Below are 16,118 nucleotides of genomic sequence, written 5' to 3'. Positions count from 1 at the left end.
GCAACATTAGCTAGCACTCTAGATGAGGCATTATGTCCTCTGCTATGCCCTGCACCACCCAGGAAGTATCATTCATTTATTCCATTTATGTTATTTGTCTGGCCCTTATAAGCGTTCACATTTTTTTTTAAGATTTATTTGAGAGAGAAAGAGAGAGTGCACACATGCACGCGTGCACACACACACACACATATACACACAAGTGGGGTAGGGGGCAAAGGGGAGAGGGAGAGAGAGAGAATCTCAAGCAGACTCCCTGCTGAGTGCTGAGCTCGGAGCCTGATGCAAGGCTTGATCGCATGACCCTGAGATCATGATGGGAGTGGAAATCAAGAGTCTGACACTTAATGTCTGGACTGAGCCACCCAGGCGCCCCTAGGCATTCACATTTTTTTTTTTTTTAAAGATTTTATTTATTTATTTGAGAGAGAGGATGAGAGGAGAGAGAGAGCACATGAGAGGGGGGAGGGTCAGAGGGAGAAGCAGACTCCCTGCCGAGCAGGGAGCCCGATGCGGGACTCGATCCCGGGACTCCAGGATCATGACCTGAGCCGAAGGCAGTCGCTTAACCAACTGAGCCATCCAGGCGCCCGACATTCACGTTTTTAACCTCTACTTTGACTTTACATTTTGGGAAGCATTGTTGGTACTTGAAATCTTTTAAGCATCTTAGTTTATGTCTAAACTACTCTCTAATCTTTTATAGACTCTCAGCAAAGTCAAGTTGGAGATGTTGGAGATTTTAAAGAGCAAAATTGCCATTCTCCTATAATAGGAAGAAATTTCAAGATATATCCTTAAACTAATTGTCATATAACCTAACTTTTCTCTCATATAATGAATTGTTTTCTCTGTGAACCTTCTAGGCAGGTGGCAGATTACAAAATACTCCATCTCAGTTAATGTGTCAAATTGATTTCATTAGATTTTATTATTGTCTTTTAGACATCAACTAGTCAGGCAGTCTTCCGTCTCCAGTCTGGCATCTGCCATCTTTTCCGAGAAACTTTAATTCACAAGGGTTTTATGGAGATCCAAACTCCTAAAATTATCTCAGGTATGCTTTAAGACATTTCTCTTAGTTTTTAAAAATAAATTCGCTTTCTCCCAAGTTGCTTAGTTTTGTTTTTTTTTTAAATTGAGAATCCCAACTGTCCCTTAAGGTTTATCCATGAGACTTTTTATTTTGAAGACTATGCCATATATATATATATATATATGCCATATATATATATATATATATATATATATATATATATCAGCAGTCACATATCACTGACATCAATAATATAGCATCTTCTTGTTTCAAGAGTCATTATGTATAGTGATTATAAAATGAGGCAGTAACAGATGAAGCAAGATTGATATTATGTAAGCTGCACCAGAAACTACTTTCATTATGTAGGTTTCTTTCTAAATTGGTATTGCAATTTTGTTTTGTATAAACTGCATTGTAATATTACTAAATACTGCAAGTGCGAAAATCTCATTAATTCTCATTCTCATATGAGAATCTTATTTTAATCATTTTACCCTTTTTAGAGTTGCTTAAATAACACTAAAAAATGTGTTACAAGTGGCATTTATTTATAAATCAAGAATTGAACATTGCTTTCTTGATACTTAGAAAAATCAGTAAGAATATCTTTTCCTTTTTGAAAAAAATATTTACAACTCCAAAGTAGTTTTAATAGATTTGAAATTGATGCAGAAAGGAAGTGTATATATCTGATAAAGTGAAGATATAGCCAAAGAAGTAAATCTCTCCTAAATTATAAATGGTTTAGAATCAGGTATAAGTCATATATAGTTTCTCTGAAATTTTTTATTTTTTTTAAGTGAAATACTTAAAAGCATAAGCTGTTTTTATTAGAAATTTGCATTGATAAGCTTGCAGTTGGTTATAATAACATAAATGTTTACATTTCAGCTGCCAGTGAAGGAGGAGCCAATGTATTTACTGTGTCATATTTTAAAAATAATGCATACCTGGCCCAGTCCCCACAGCTGTACAAGCAAATGTGTATTTGTGCTGATTTTGAGAAGGTTTTCTGTATTGGACCAGGTAAGGTTTTGGTGGTTATAGTTTTCTCAAAATTTATTAATTGTACCATAGTTAAGGTTTTAGGAACACATTTTGCATACAGACATTTTGGAAGCTTAAATCCTTTTATATGTTGGCTATATAAACACTAGACTTTTAGGTAAAAATGATAATGTGCTTGGGTAGACATTTCCTAAAAAAAAAAAAATTGTATGCTCAATAGTTCTTTAAGTAGCTGAACATCATTTATGTGAATAGATTCATAAGCATTTTATATTCCTACAGAAGATTGCTGAAGAAAATGTTTGCCTTGGGGATATCTCATTTTAAAAATGAATGCCTTGAAAATATATACCCTCTGAAATACACCTTGAGTATATTATTTATTATTATTTCAGTGTAATTAGAACAGAATTAGCTCCTGTTTGGACTCGCCTTTCAACTCTCCATGAACACGAAAGAACAAGTAGTTGCAGTCTTCCAAATAATGTATTTTGTTGTCCTTGATAGCCCCTTACTACTCTTGTAAGTTTACAAATGTACCTCTGGGTACTTTGCTACCAATTTATTTCAAAGCTGTTCTGTTTTACTATTACTATTTGTACTGTTCTTATTATTGAGAATATGCTAAAGTCCGTTAGAAATTAAAAGTTAAGCATGGACGCATAATCATGTGGTAGATTCTTTAATGAAGCCAATTATAAGCAAAAACCAGCTTTGCTTCATTCTGTAAAACTTACAAGTTATTTTATATATGTAAGTTTTTGATAGCTAAATAAAAATTAAATGCCTGCTGTTAGAGAAACTGGCAAGAGCATTAATTGTGTTAATTTTCTGAATTTACTAATTTGTTGAATGCCTGCTACATATATAGCATTGTGCTAGGTAACATGTACATAAAAGAAAAATCAACCAGCACTTCTCAGATGTTCATGTGTGCATGAATTATTTGAGGATCTTGTTAAAATGCAGATTCCAACCAGTAGGTCTGGAGGGAGGCTTGAGATTCTGCAGTTCTCACAAGCTCCCAGGTACTGCTGATGCTGCTAATTAGTAAACCATGTTTTGAGTGACAAGGGAATAAACATTGTTCCTTCTCCCAAGACAGAAAAAGACATGCATACATATAGCAGTTGCAGGGAATAATCAACTGGTTTTCACAGCAAGATTGGTGTTAATTATGGGGTATAGATAGTGTAAAAAGAGGGAGAAGATGGAATTTGCTATAGTTACCATAAAGGAAAATGCAAACTGAAGTGGGCTTTAAGAACAGAGTAGGAGATACAGACTTCAGAAATGGCATTCTAGTCAGCAGAAGCAGAATGAGTAAAGAGCATGGGAGAAAATAAAAATAAGGCTACTTAGCATTAAGAATAAATGGAAAATATAGGGTAAGATTAAATATGAAAGCATAAAGGTTTTAGATTTTTTGTCATTTTATATTCTATTACAGTGCTATTTGGGAACCATGATGATTAGTAGTTAATTACTGAGCAAGGATGTGTTGTAGGAATTTTAGTCTTAAAGTGATGTGAAAGATGGAGCAGAGCTAGAGTCAGGAAGACTGGAAAAGGAAGAAAGTGCAGTTAGGACAGTAAGAGCTGAACAGAGGTAATGGCTGGAATATATATAAAGTTACTTCACTGGTACAGATTTCATTTAGCTGGAGTCAAGTTTTAATAAAATTGAGAAGAACTCACTATTTTTAATCATTGAGAAGGCACTTCAGGACCTTGCATTCCCTTAGGATTCTCCGAAGCCTCATTTATTAATTTACATTTGTTAGAGCTTTTACTACATGACTGTAGGAGTTGGTAATGAACTTGCTGTCCAAGGGAATGCTGAAGTATATGGCTTATCCAAAGTCTTTCCAGAACCCCATAATGATAAATGAAAATAATACCATTTGAGTACTAGTAAATAAAATTTTGTATTTAAATCACAATTTTTGCAAAACTTTAAAGCACCATTTACTATTTATTTCTTTTAATAATGTTACAGTATTCAGAGCTGAAGACTCAAATACCCACAGACATCTAACTGAATTTGTTGGTTTGGACATTGAAATGGCTTTTAATTACCATTACCATGAAGTTGTGGAAGAAATTGCTGACACCTTAGTACAAATATTCAAAGGACTCCAAAAAAGGTAAAAACAAATATTGTATATCCCTTAGATGGACTTAATGTCTAACCAGTTTGGGTTCTCCAAAATAAAGTAATTCTTGAACTGAAACATGTAAACTAAGTTTATATTGAATATACATATATATATGGTGGGGAGAGGACTTGCCACATAGATGATCAATAGTTAATTAGTGAAAAAATGAACAGTCAGAATAGTACTTCTGGATCCAAGTCTGTTGGATCAGCTAGTTAACCTTATTTTGGTGGGGAAGTTTACCAGATTGTGAACCAGTCTAACTATTTTTTTTTTCCTTTATATTAAATATCCTGAATGTCTGAAAGAAACAGCGCCTATGTTACTTTCATAGCAGTTTATTATTAAACTGGTAGTGGTAATAATGTGGTGATAAGAATCTTACAGAAAATTGTTAGACATGTTCAGGATGTGCAGAGAATTGAATTATGTAAAATGTTCACATTAGGTACACCCTCTAAAATGGCAAATAGTTTCTTCCTTAAAGGTCATTGAAAGTTGTTTACTTGTGATGATGTTTAACACAGAGAAAATAGGAAAAGAAAATGGAAAACAAGTTAAGTAGGAACAAGAGAGTCTTTTTTTACTTTCTCCATACTTGAGACAGTACTAAATATTAAGTAGGCTATTGTAGACTTATCTAGCACTTTGATAATTGACAAAGGGCTGTATTTGAAATTTTTATTTAAAGATCACTGATTTAACTGTTAATTGTTGATGTATTTGGATATGCTTCATTGATACTTAAAAAGAGTTCAAAAATACTATGAATCTTACTTACTCCATTGCAAGTCTAATGAGTAATTTCAAGGATGCAGAAATTAATCATTGATCTTACAAAAATCTTGTAGCATAAGTACCGATATTTTCCAGGCATTCTCCGCATTGCATTGGTATGTTGATGACTAGCTCATTGTAGACAGCCTTTTTTTTTAAACCTTTGTACTCTGAAAATTTCAATGCCATTTATTTTAAGCAACTTTCATTCAGGTAGTCTATGGAACAACTGATGTTTCCTTATAAAATAAAATACCCTTTGAAACTACAGTGAAGGAACAGAGCTTTTCTTTTTTTTTTTTTTTTTCCACATTTATAATTCAAGAAGGTTTCTGAAGCCCATGTATTTTGGGTATTGATATCTTCTCTAATATTGGGATATGAAATTTCCACTTCAGTTTTTGTAATAATAGATCGAGCATTAATCGGGCCCTTGGGATTAATCAAATCTCTGTTTACAAATTAGAGATTCAGACACCATCATCACTGGACTTTTTCAAGTAGATTTAAGGTGGCAACCTAGAAATAAAAGCCTTATTTTTATATTCCATAAGTCATTTAGGAATTCTAAGTTTCTCTGTCAGTTGTAAGTTGCGTTACCTGGCTAGTGTCATATACCTCTCATGTTTATCCTTAGTACTTATCTCTCATAGAAGAATAATAGGCAAATGTATTTTAAAATATTGATAGACATGATTGGGTTAATATCCAAAGCAAAGAAAGAATTTAGAAATCAATTATTGGGATCTTCTTAACCCTTCTTACATCAAGATTTGAATAAATCAATGGCTAAGCTTTATTGCTCCCGTGAAAGTCTTTAAGACTAATCAGGAAATGATAATGTTTTAATTTCTAGTGTTTTCATGGAATATAAACATGCTTTTTCAATTCTATCAATTATGTAAAATTTCAAGACACATACAAAATAGAGACTAGCCTAATGAACCCCCATGTACTCATCACCCAATTTCAGCCATTGTTAACCCATGGCCAGTTTTGTTTACCCATTTCTCCCATCCCCTGTTATTTTGAAGCAAATCCCAGCTATCATTTCATCCATAAGTGGCAAAAATATACTTTTTAAATCTTACTAAAATATGATCTTCCACAATTCAATACAGTAAACATTTGTGCCCCCTGTTTAAAGGCTAGACACTGTACTATAGTGGTTATTAAAATGGGAAATTGCACTCACAGACTTACCGTATAATGGGAATGGGGGAAGATAAGACAAATATTCATTAATTTAGTCTACCTTGAGGATAACAAGTGTTGTTAAAGGATTAAAAAGTCAGTTCTTGTAATGCCTCATAAAATGGGTATTTTACGTTACTAACAGTGTTAGCTGATACGAGGTATAAAGTTTTTAATCCTTTAATGCCACTGTGGTGACAAAACAAGAGGAGACTAAGAAAGGTGTTAAATATTTTGAATATTTAAATTTCATCTTTAATGTAAATAATTTCTTGGTAACACTTTTTCTTGGTGCATACACTGATGCAAAGAATGATTTTATGTGACATAGTTAGGTACTCAGTACCTACCAGATATTTTTTCTTAGCTGTTTCTACTACTATAGTTGCACTACTGGGTATTTACCCCAAAGATACAAATGTAGGGATCCAAAGGGGTACGTGCACCCTGATGTTTATAGCAGCAGTGTCCATAATAGCCAAACTATGGAAAGAACTAAGATGTCCATCGACAGATGAATGGATAAGCACACACACACACACACATCTTGCCATTTGCAACGATGTGGATGGAACTGGAGGGTATTATGCTGAGCGAAGTAAGTCAATCAGAGAAAGACATGTATCATATGATCTCATTGATATGAGGAATTCTTAATCTCAGGAAACAAACTGAGGGTTGCTGGAGTGGTGGGGGTGGGAGGGATGGGGTGGCTGGGTGAAAGACATTGGGGAGGGTATGTGCTATGGTGAGCGCTGTGAATTGTGTAAGACTGTTGAATCACAGACCTGCACCTCTGAAACAAATAATACATTATATGTTAAAAAAAGAAGAAGATAGCAGGAAGGGAAAAATGAAGGGGGGGGAATCGGAGGGGGAGATGAACCATGAAAGACTATGGACTCTGAGAAACAAACTGAGGGTTCTAGAGGGGAGGGGGGCGGGGGGATGGGTTAGCCTGGTGATGCGTATTAAAGAGGGCACGTTCTGCATGGAGCACTGGGTATTATACGCAAACAATGAATCATGGATCACTACATCAAAAACTAATGATGTAACGTATGGTAATTAACAACATAATAAAATAAAATAAAAAGAGCCTGCAAGTCTCCAATTTTTGTATTGAGGCTGATTTTACACAAAACAACTTTCTCTAAAAGCATTTCCTTTTAGGGGCTCCTGGGTGGCTCAGTTGGTTAAGCATCCAACTCTTGATTTTAGGTCAGGTCATGATCTCAGGGTTGTGAGATGGAGCCCTGCGTCGGGCCCAGTGCTGAGCATGGAGCCTGCTTAAGATTGTCTTTCTCCCTTTCCCTCTGCCCCTCCCTTCCCCCCCTCTAAAAAAATAAATTAATTAAATAAAATAAAAGCATTTCCTTTTGAGTTACCTCTGAATTTCAAAATTATTATCAGTGGAACACATAGAACTAATAGTATGTAGAGTAGACTCTTGGGTTCATGTCAGCCAGCCATTAGGGAATGGGTTCCCCAGACAGCTAGGAGGGTCTGTGGGGGTGGGGCTGAGTGGCTCAGCTGGAAAAGGCACTTCGCTGACCACGGAGCTGCTACTACCCCTGAACCTACTCAGATTGCCCTTTCCTCATCGCACAGTGACTCCTGTGAAATGTTAAAAATGTTGTTTCTTTGTTTAAAAAAAAAAAATGTATCAAGTTGTAGAAGAATAAAGCTATCTACTCATTATTTCACTTATATTAGTAAAATCTTTCTTAAAAAATGTGTTATGTATTGCCACAGTGACCTCTTGTGGGGAGAACACGACACATTTTTTTTTTATTAACTCTATCTTGTACAAATAGGTTTCAAACTGAAATTCAGACAGTGAATAAACAATTCCCGTGTGAGCCATTCAAATTTTTGGAGCCAACTTTAAGACTCGAGTATTGTGAAGCATTGGCTATGCTTAGGGAAGCTGGAATCGAAATGGGAGATGAAGAAGATCTGAGGTTTGACTCTGATTTTTTAAACTTTAGTAATTAGGTTTAAGATATGAAAGAATGCATATATTAATGAATGATGATTTTTTCCACCCAGCTGATAAACCTCAGTTTTATTAACTTTGGTATATATATAGTATGATGCTGTTTGTTTAATGTGTGATCTGAAATAAAATATTATGTTTAATGTGGTTTGCCTGAGCTTTGAGAGTTTTGTTTATAAACACCATTTTTTACCCTACCACACCCCCATATTTGTAACACTTTAAAGAATATATAGGGACTTTGGCCCGTGATCTTTTTATCATCTAATATGTTACCTCTCTTTCTAAATCAGTGGTGTTAGAGAGGGTAGACAGCAGTCTTAATCCATCCCCACACCGGACTAGGGCATAAAATTAGTATCTCCAAAAGTTATAAAAATATCTGTTCTTTGTTATATAGTATTATGTTATCTAAATTCAGATCATATAACTTATAATTTTGAATAAATTATGTAGTTTAATAAAGAAATTACTGTCTACAGTACTTAGTACATTTTTCTCAAGAGTTCTTAAGTTAAAATATTTAAGCCCTCACAATAATTCGTATGGATATAGGAATGAAAGGAATGGTTATTGTCTTTTTTAGGGCTTTTTTAAGCATATTTTGCTCAAAACCCTTTATTTTTGTTTAACAGAAATATACATTTATGGTTTTAAGCATCTCCTTCATTGCTAGATTACATTTTTAAGGCAAACTATAAATTCTATGATTATTTTAAGCTGAGCAATATTTTCTTGAGTATTTTGTCAGTTGTTCTTACCTAGGATAGAAGCTAAAGTAACAGCCTCTTAGCTATAAAAACACGATTACATTTTAAAGACTTGGAAATACCGATTTTTGTTTTATAAACCTTTGATAAAGAGTAACAAAAGGAGAGAGCATCTTGAAGTAGAACCACTTAATGGCAAGAATAGCCTATGTTGCTATAGTGAACTTTAATTATATATAATTGTAGGAAATTATTTCATCCATGTTATTTCTGAATCTGTGAATTGCTATATCTGTTTATTGTTTTATTTAAATATTTTTGAGCAGCACCTACTAAATGTTGTCATTGTACTTGCCTTTTAAAAAAAGGAGCAGGATAGACAACTATGTATTTTGACCACATTTTTTATCCTTTGAGAACCTCAAATAGAAGAGGAGCCTTACTCTTTAAGTTGCTATTTGATCTTCAAACACCTAATTTCATGGGGGTTTTTGTTTTTGTTTTTCAGTACACCAAATGAAAAACTCTTGGGTCGTTTGGTAAAGGAAAAGGTAGGACTCTTGTGCATGCTGGATTTCTTTTTCTAAATCTGAAACATATTCTGGTACTAAAGAACAGTTGAGGGGGAACAGTTTTCCAGAATGGTAAGATCCCAGAACAAATAAAAAACCACAAGGAACAATTTTTTTTTTTTAATTCTTGGAAAAATAAAAAATATTCAGATAGCCTTTGCTCAGTTTGATTAGCTCAGTATCTGATTTTTGTACTAAGTTGTACTGAGGTCCCTCTAAAAGTGGTATCTGTATCAGACTGTTAGATTAGAAACAATCTCAAGATGATTTGAAATTCTTTAGAAATGGTCTTCCCTGAGTACCCCTGATGACTCATGGGACTTGAAGGTGAATGAGTTTCTTTTCGGCCTCTTTTGTGAAAGCTGCTTTCCTATCTCATTTTCTAAAACTCCAAAGAAGATAAAAGCTGAACTTAGTGTGGTCTTCCAAGAAATTAAGAGAATTGTGTATAAATGAAAACAGTCGTTGAGCTCCTCCTGCTGGCTGCACTCAAAATTGACTGGGGAGCTAACCTATTTCTGAAACTGCTGTGTTGAGTTTATAGCTTCAAAATGCTGTTTCAGCAGAGCAGATTCCAGTTTGTCAGCTCTGTTGACATTCCCTCTACGCTTGAGTTTTAGCAAAAATGTTTAATGTCAAAAGAGTTGAAATGTGATTGGTTTCTTTTTAATTAAATCTAGGTCATGTAGTAACTATTTTTTGTAACAAAAATGTCATAATTTCATGTTAATGTTACTTATTTAGTTCAATTATAGTTTTCATATGAAGAAAACTACCAAATTCCTTTTAGATGTTTGCACAAAAATTTAAATTGGGAAAATAATCAAGGTTTTTTTGAAGATGAATATTGTAAAAGATGTCAATTTTTCCTAAAGTAATTTATAGATTTAATGTAGTTTTTGTAAAACCCAAAGAGATTTAGGATAATTTAACAGGAAGTTAACAAATTGCATCTGAAAGAGTAAATGAATTAGATTAGCAAAGAAAAGAATGAAATTCAAAGAAGTTTATCACAGCATAGTTTTCAATGGGGAAGAAATTGGAAAGAGATTACAAGTCCAAAAATAAAAAGAGAAAAAACGAATATTTGAACTATGATAGAATAGTCAATAGCTCCCACAATTTAAGTATTGGAGAAATTTTTAACATGATGGCAAAATACTAGAGGATACAAATGTTAATTGAAAGAAACAGAATACTTATTGTATATACAGTCTAATTATAGTAATTTTGAAGAACAAAACTTACTTTTAAAAGGACAATTAATTATCAAAATGTTAGCCTATTTTTACTTTTGTTAAAATTTTTAAAAATTAATTTTAATCATTCTTTTTATAGTATGATACAGACTTTTATATTCTTGATAAATATCCATTGGCTGTAAGACCTTTCTATACCATGCCTGACCCAAGAAATCCTGTAAGTAATTTTATTTTAAGTAATTTGTTTTGGGGAAGAAGGAAAACTTTATTGTGACTATGTTAAATTGTACCATGGGAATAATGGTTTTCCTTAGTAATTTGCAATTTTAATGGGCCATTGTTATACGTATTACTACTAGTTTCTATCAACTCTTAAGTCAAAATAATACCATGAAATGTAAGAATTCTAAAAAATTAGTCCCAAAACCTGCATTAAAAATCGTTTTCAAGGGTCATTTTTTTAAAGATTTATGAGGAAGAGATGCCATTTAAGTAGTAAATAGTATCATTAGACTTGCAGACTTTAACACATCATATTATCATTGACTTTGAACTAAGAACAACAGTTTGTCCTGGGAGTTCATCTAATTTGTGTTTTGTGGCCTTTTACTGTTTTTCCATTGCAGTGGTTCCCAAACTTCAGTGTGCGTCAGAATCACTTGGGGGGCTTTTTAAAACACAGATGACTGGGCCCCATCACCAGACTTCCTGATTAGCTGGTCTTGATAATTTGTATTTCTAACGAGTTCTGGGTAATACTGAGGCTACCAGGAATCATACTTTGAGATCCGGGAATCATACTTTGAGAACCATTGGTTTGTCCAAAGACAGGGAAAATAACTTAAAACCTGATATGGGAATAGGTGAAGCTATGGCAAATTGATGTTCCATTTACTTTTGTTAAAATAAAAAAAATTTTTTTTTAATTAAAAAGACTAACACCTGTTGATAATTTGAAGTTCCAAGATGACCCCAAATCATATCACACCTAAAAACATTTCAGATGATAAAGTGAAATGAGAGGGGCTCCTGGGTGGCTCAGTCGGTTAAACGGCTGCCTTCAGCTCAGATCATAATCCCGGGGTCCTGGGATCGAGCCCCTGCTCAGCAGGGAGTCTGCTTCTCCCTCTCCCTCTGCCTGCCGCTCTGCCTACTTGTGCTCGCTCTCTATCTCTCTGTCAAATAAATAAAATCTTAAAAAAATAAAAAATAAAGTGAAATGAGAATCAGCACTACTTCTTAAAGTTAGATATGGCACTCTAATTTGTTATTGGAAGGTGTAGGAGAAGGGGATCATAAAATCTGATAGAGGGAAGGAAGAAGTTATTATTGAGCTCTCACTAGTTTAACCTTGTTTTAGAGAAGCAATTGTGTTCATTGGAGGAGATTGCATCATTAATTGTAGGGAAAAATGGACTTGTTCTTCGTGCAAAAGAGATTTTTTTTTTTATTCCTCATGTGAGTAATGGAAATAGAATGACAGTAACTTGAAGAGTGGTCTTTTCTTGTGTTTGCTTTTCCCTGAAGAAACAGTCCAACTCTTATGATATGTTCATGAGAGGAGAAGAAATACTATCAGGAGCTCAAAGAATACATGATCCTCAGCTGCTAACAGAGCGAGCCTTACATCATGGAATTGGTAAACAACTTAAATATATTTGGGAGAGTAAATATATATTGTGAAAGCAATACATTTTAAACCTTTTAAAGACTTCTTAGAAACATCATCATTTGTTTTAATTTTTATTGAACGATAATTGCTTTTGTACCTTTTTTTAAGTTACTAAGTAAGATGATACATTGTTTGGTTTTTTAGTTTGTTTTTGTTTTTTTTTAGATTTGGAGAAAATTAAGGCATACATTGATTCCTTCCGCTTTGGAGCCCCTCCTCATGCTGGCGGAGGCATTGGTAATATTATTTTAATATTATGACGATATATTTCCAACCCAGATTTCATTTGGCAGAGTGCTCATTCAGTTTTAATTTCTTCAGCACTGGACTCCAAAAACTAAATTTTGTATATTGTTGTTGCTTACAAGTAAGTCCATGCGTGCTAAGTATTATAACAAATTTTTAAGTTGAGTTGTGACTAAATGAAAAATTTGATTTCAAGAGAACAAAATGAACAGCTAATTTGTGTATTCTAAAATATTGTAATACATTTCTAGCCATCTTTTTCTCTGAAGAGTTTAGAAGCAAAACATCTTATAAACTGAGTGTCCTATTTTCTCTCTGCATCCATGAGTTCATTCTGATTAGCCCAAATTAAAGCTCTCCCTCAAGTTAGCTCAGATTGCTGCGAAATTTCTTGTTGTAATGTAACGTTTCATTGACTTTTAGGACCACTTCTAGAGTATATGTAAGATACCACTCGATTTAAAAACGGTAAGGAGTGCCTGGCTGGCTCAGTTAGTGCAGCATGCAGCTTTTGATCTCAGGCTTGTGAGTTCGAGCCCCATAATGGGTGTAGAGACTACTTAAAAAAATAAAGAAATCTTTTTAAAATAAATAAATAAAAGGATAAATGTTAGCTCAATTTTGGATGTCCATATCAGAGACTCTTAAAAGAATTCTGAATTTATAGTTTTATTAAAATTTTTGTTGTTTGTTTTGGGGGGGTTGGTGAATAGGTAATATACTTTAAAATTTACCAAATTAAAAGGGTATAGAAGAGTGTGTATTCACCTCCCTATAGGAAACTATTGTTTCTAGTTTTCTTTATACCTTTGCAAAAATAATCTTTGCATATGCAAAAATATACACTTTTAAAAAGATATTTTTAATACTACATAGAATCAGCCCATTGAAAGGGTACACCATAATCTTGTTAACCAGCTTCTTACTGATGGACATGTGGATTGATACCAGCCTTTTGTTATTGATACCAGTGCTATGTTGGATATATAGTTTAATTTTTAATGGGAGAGTGACAACTATTTTCTCTTAAAATATTCAGTAAAGTGCATTTTGTATATTTTGAAAATTTTTGTTACACAATGTAAATTTTAATCGTACTTGTGAAGACCATTTGAATGGTTATCAAATACTACTCATTTTTTGGTAATTAATGATTGAAGGGAAGATAGGATATGGTGTTTTTATTTTAAGATTAGTATTAGATTACTCTAATACAAGGTTCAAATATTTGCAGATTTTTTTGGTAAGGAATAGCAATAACAATGTTAATGCTTTTATATTTATTTGTTTTAGATGTTAAATACATTCCTTTAAAATTAAAAGTCATTACTATATAAAAATATTCTTTGACCTTGCCTTTTTTCTGTAATAAATGTCTTACACAACTTGGGTAAAATAGATAAATTGCACACATGAAGTTTCATTTGCTAGTTCTGCTCTGTTTCTTAGGTGATACTTGGTCTTAATTCTTGCCAGTAATACAATATTTAAGTCACATGTCAAAATCAGTCTCTTCTGCACTTGGAACATTTACAGTAATGTATCCTAGAGTCTTTTATACTAAGAACCACCATGTTTCATATCTATTGAATTACAATAAATTTCTGGTATTTCCATTAATAAACTTCTTGAACAAGTTTATAGCTCTCATCTTATATTGATGGCCTGGACTACATAATTAAGATTCTGGTCCCATTTGAAAACATATAGGCAAACGTGTAGGCACATATATGTGTGTGTGTGTGTGTGTGTGTGTATTTTTTTTTTTCTTAAGAGAGAGCTTGAGGGGGGGGAGAGAGGGAAAGAGAGAATCTTAAGCAGGCTCCATGCCCAGCGCCTGAGCCCAACGTGGGGCTTGATCTCACACCCTGAAATCACAACCTGAGCTGACATCAAAAGTTGGACACTTAACCTACTGAGCCACCCAGACGCCCCACATATAGACTTATAAAATGGCTTTTCTGTGTTTATTTAAATTGTAAGTTTTGGACATTTACAAGATTTTTGTAGTTCACAGAATCCAGAAAACTTAAGGATATCTGATTTAGTCCTTCCCACATACAGCATCATTTCTTTTTTTCTATTCCTGAGTCAGACCCAAAACAGTCCATTTTATTATATTTTATTTTGTAGTGAGAATATGCATAGGTGCACAAGGGCGGGTGGGGGGGGTGCAAAGGGAGAGGGAGAGAGAATCCTAAGCAGGCTCCATGCACAGTGCAGAGCCCGACACAGGGCTGGATCCTACAACCCTGAGATCATGACGTGAACAGAAATCAAGAATCAGATGCTCAACTAACTGATTAAGCCACCCAGGTATTCCAAAACAATTCATTTTAAATAAACTCAAAATAATAGAAGTATTTTTTTGATCAGTGATACTGTGTTGGTAGTTTCAATAAGTAAGACCCTGAAAGGTTTTCAGAAAAGGAATTAATGATTATTTTGTTTTCCCCAGGGTTGGAACGAGTGACGATGCTTTTTTTGGGATTGCACAATGTTCGTCAGACCTCAATGTTTCCCCGTGATCCCAAACGACTCACTCCTTAAAGAAAGCTGTGCTTTCTTTATTCTTTCCAGTAACGTGCTATTGATCAGGCTATCCTTAGTTACTTAAAATATGCAATGGAGTAAATGTCTTCTCTAAAATGCCACAGTTACTTTGGATTAATTCACTATAGGTTACTTTAAAAGAGAAGATTTTTATAACTTTGGACATGCTTCAGTAGGAAATGGTTGAACATTTTAATGAAAAATTGGTTATGTTAAAAATTCATATTGCATTAGTACAATAAATGTTAACAATTTTAAACAGTTCAGATTGTGTAAGGTTTTTTTTTTTTCTATATTATAGTAGCTATGATACTAATGTCTTAAATTTTCAATATTTGAGCTTATTTTTTTAAATTCTGACATTGAAATAAGGACAATTTTAGGGCAGTATCTGAGATTTTAATGAATGTATAATTGGCATATCATGGAAAATTAGGCAGAAAGTATCAATTCTTTAAAGTTGTGCCCAGAAATCGTGTAAAGCAGGTGAGAATACTGATTAGAAAATAATCAATATAATGCTGTATTAAATTGTTAAATTCTAACCTGAATTTCAATAAAATTTTAAAGCTAGTCATAGTTGTCTTTGTGTAACTTCATGGCAGTCTGATTTTGTAACTGGTTCTTGGCATTTATAATTTGGGAAAAGAAAAAGTACACAACTAGTTTATGTAAATACCTAAAAACAAATGAAAGCTGATATATTCATAACATGTATTCATATCAAGATATAAGTTCAGATTGGGTATAAGAGGATAGAATTCTTAAAGCTGAAAGCTTGGGTTGCTTAGTAGTTTATTTCACATAGGTTAAAAATACTACAGAATTTTTTTTTATTTTTAACTGGTACTAATATTTAGTGAATGTCACTAAAATGCACTCTCATTTTCCCTACCAAAAAGAAACTTTTGTGTAACAGTTACAGTTAGGAACACTTTCCCTCTAGATGGTTGAAGCTACTGCTAATTTTACAGTGAACCACATGTAA

General features: G+C 33.5%; 1 protein-coding gene across 3 annotated transcripts in view; it reads left to right on the top strand.

Annotated features, from left to right (window-relative positions):
* The window catches only part of DARS1 (aspartyl-tRNA synthetase 1), a 58,697-nt gene extending 43,306 nt beyond the window's left edge, over window positions 1-15,391 (top strand). For all 3 annotated transcript variants that reach the window (XM_021695832.1, XM_021695833.1, XM_021695834.1), the window contains 9 exons: window positions 946-1,057; window positions 1,931-2,065; window positions 4,046-4,193; window positions 7,994-8,140; window positions 9,394-9,436; window positions 10,796-10,876; window positions 12,187-12,298; window positions 12,497-12,568; window positions 15,036-15,391. In XM_021695832.1, the coding sequence (XP_021551507.1) occupies window positions 946-1,057; window positions 1,931-2,065; window positions 4,046-4,193; window positions 7,994-8,140; window positions 9,394-9,436; window positions 10,796-10,876; window positions 12,187-12,298; window positions 12,497-12,568; window positions 15,036-15,127 (942 nt within the window). In that variant the 3' untranslated portion in view covers window positions 15,128-15,391. The remainder of the gene's footprint in view (window positions 1-945; window positions 1,058-1,930; window positions 2,066-4,045; window positions 4,194-7,993; window positions 8,141-9,393; window positions 9,437-10,795; window positions 10,877-12,186; window positions 12,299-12,496; window positions 12,569-15,035) is intronic.
* Window positions 15,392-16,118: the final 727 nt, after the last annotated feature.

This window comes from Neomonachus schauinslandi, chromosome 3 (assembly GCF_002201575.2).
Source record: "Neomonachus schauinslandi chromosome 3, ASM220157v2, whole genome shotgun sequence".
Taxonomy (NCBI): domain Eukaryota; kingdom Metazoa; phylum Chordata; class Mammalia; order Carnivora; family Phocidae; genus Neomonachus; species Neomonachus schauinslandi.
This window is presented reverse-complemented; position numbering and strand designations above follow the sequence as displayed.